General features: G+C 60.9%; 1 protein-coding gene across 1 annotated transcript; it reads left to right on the forward strand.

The window, feature by feature from the left end:
• Positions 1-1,453: 1,453 nt before the first annotated feature.
• On the forward strand, positions 1,454-1,762 carry LOC130145504 (feather keratin 1-like). The gene has a single exon (XM_056330362.1). The coding sequence runs from the start codon at positions 1,454-1,456 to the stop codon at positions 1,760-1,762; it is 309 nt and encodes a 102-aa protein (XP_056186337.1).
• The last annotated feature ends 805 nt before the right edge of the window (positions 1,763-2,567 follow it).

Consider the following 2,567-nt stretch of genomic DNA (forward strand, 5'->3'; position numbering starts at 1 on the left):
TTAACCTAATACTGCCAAGGCCACCACTAATCCATGTCCCTAAGCGCCACGTCTACGTGTCTTTTAAACACCTCCCACAATGGTGACTCAACCACTGCCCTGGGCAGCCCCTTCCAGTGCTTGATAACCCTCTCGGTGAAGAAATTTCTCATCATAGCCAAACTAAACTTTGCCTGGCGCAACATGAGGCCCTTTCCTCTTGCCCTAGCACTTGTTGCTAGGGATGAGAGACTCACAACCTCCTCGTTACAACCTCCTCTCAGGTACTTGGAGACACCGATAGGGCCTCCCCTCAGCCGCCGCCTTCTGAAAACACAGTAGCCCCGCTTCCCTCAACCGCTACTTCTAAGGCTTCTTCTCTCGATCCTTCACCGCATTCGCTGTTCTCCTTTGGATGCGTCACACCACAGCCCAAGCCCCACCTCAGGGGTCCACGATGGAGGGGCCAACACAAGCACCGGCGGAGCCAGGCAGGGCACCTCTCGTCACAGGACCGGCGAGCTCTCAGCCAGGGCTGCCAGGAAAATGGCCTGCTCTCCCAAACAGCCCTCCTCTGCCTGCCCGCACTGACACCCCCAGGGACGGATCCCAGGGGGCACAAGCCCAGACACGCAGGCCCCTTTCTCCCAGCTACAACCTTTCAAGCAAGGCGGGCAACAAGGCACACACAGAGCACGCTCAGTGGGAAAGGCCAGGCCTACAGTCAGGCTTAGCAAGCTGGCAGCAAGGCAGGCAGGGACCAAATGCCATGGAAGGGGCCGACACTCATGCCCGGCACACCTCCAAAGCCCACAACAGCCTTCCAGGCCCATGAACAAGTGGGGGCCCCTCTTCGCAACGCACCCGCAAACCACACCACACGAGTGCCACGGCATGACCTCACTGACAACACCCCACCTCTCCTATGCTTTGGCCACGTCTGCCAAATGCCCTGACACGCACCTTCCATGCAAATCCTCCCAGATACCTGCTCTCACTTCAAAGCTGACGCCAGGGACAGACGGACACATCCTCAAGAGGACGACATGAGAAGGGAGCGTTGTGGGAAGGGACACACCCCCCACCTCATTACCTGCCAAGCTCTGGCACGCAACAGCTGCTTGCTGCAAAATGCCGTCACGCGCAAAGCCTGTCCCGCCCCCTCAGACCAGCATAAAAGACGGCCCAGCGCCTCTCTCCATCACACGCTTCTCCTGACGCCTTCTCCCCCGCAGTCAACAAGGTGAGCCTGAAGCCCCTTCCCCTCCTTCTCCTGCCCCACACGCCCCGTCTCTTCCAGCACGCGCTGACACCAGACTCAGCAGCCCCCACGACTCAACACCACCACGCTCCCCGCAGCCCCACACCGCGCCTCCACACTCCCTTGCCCTCCTGTAACGACACCCCTCGCGCCCCCCCAACACCCTCCGCTTCCTCAACACCCTCTCTTACAGGGACACTCCACACCGCAGACATGGCCTGCAACAACTTCTGCAGCCCCTGCGGACCCACCCCGCTGGCTAACAGCTGCAACGAGCCCTGCGTCAGGCAGTGCGAGGACTCCCGCGTCGTCATCCAGCCTTCCACCGTGCTGGTCACCCTGCCGGGACCCATCCTCACCTCCTTCCCCCAGAGCACCGCCGTCGGATCCTCCTCATCGGCTGCTGTGGGCAACATCCTCAGCTCCCAGGGAGTGCCCATCTCCTCCGGCGGCTTTGGCTACGGTTACGGCCTCGGAGGCCTGGGCTGCTATGGCGCCGGAAGAGCCTGCCTGCCCTGCTAAGGGCCCTCCACACCACACACACCCTGCAAGCCACGGCATGGACTGAGGACGCACCTCCCGCCTGCTGCTGGCACGGGGACCTGCCACCCGCACCTCCTCCTCTCAAGGCACCAAGCAAAGTAGCACGGAAGGGGCCAGCCCCGGCTGCCAGGATACATGGCCCACCTACCTCCTCCTCTTCTCCCACTGTCTTCTTTGCATCGCCCCTACTGCTACGTACGCTACTCTCCGCTGCAAACGCCTGCTCACAAGCCAAAGACCACCGGGGCACCTCCCCCGCGCTGCTCCCACCGCAGGAAAGGAAGACCTCGGTGCTCTGGCAAAATCTTCTGCAAGCAAAGGACCTGGGCTGACGGTCGCCCTACTTGCACCTTAGGACGGATCCCTTCCACTGCGTGCTCCTGCCTTTTCACTCTTTTGCCTCAATAAAATCTCCTGCATCCCAGCACCACACGCCTCCATCTCCTTTCTTCTCCCAAGGCTCTTCCACTCTAAAACGGCACAAAGCCAGGCCTCAACAGGCCGGCGGGGTTGGGGGGAAAAGGGCACTCAGCCTCTCCGAGGGCACAGGCCACCAGCGACAACACACACTCGCACCTGCAGGCATACACAGCATGACACAAGCCCAGCACTGGCTCAGAAAAAGCCTCCGATACGACAACGCTCCCTGCGCACACCTCCGACCGAGGCTCCCCGTGCCAACACACGCTTGACTAACTCTCTTCCGCACCCTCCCCAGCCAAAAAGGATCACAGAAACATTTAGAGATGGGCAGGAATCTCTGCAGAGCATGTCCTTCCACCCC

This window comes from Falco biarmicus, chromosome 3 (genome assembly GCF_023638135.1).
Source record: "Falco biarmicus isolate bFalBia1 chromosome 3, bFalBia1.pri, whole genome shotgun sequence".
Classification (NCBI taxonomy): domain Eukaryota; kingdom Metazoa; phylum Chordata; class Aves; order Falconiformes; family Falconidae; genus Falco; species Falco biarmicus.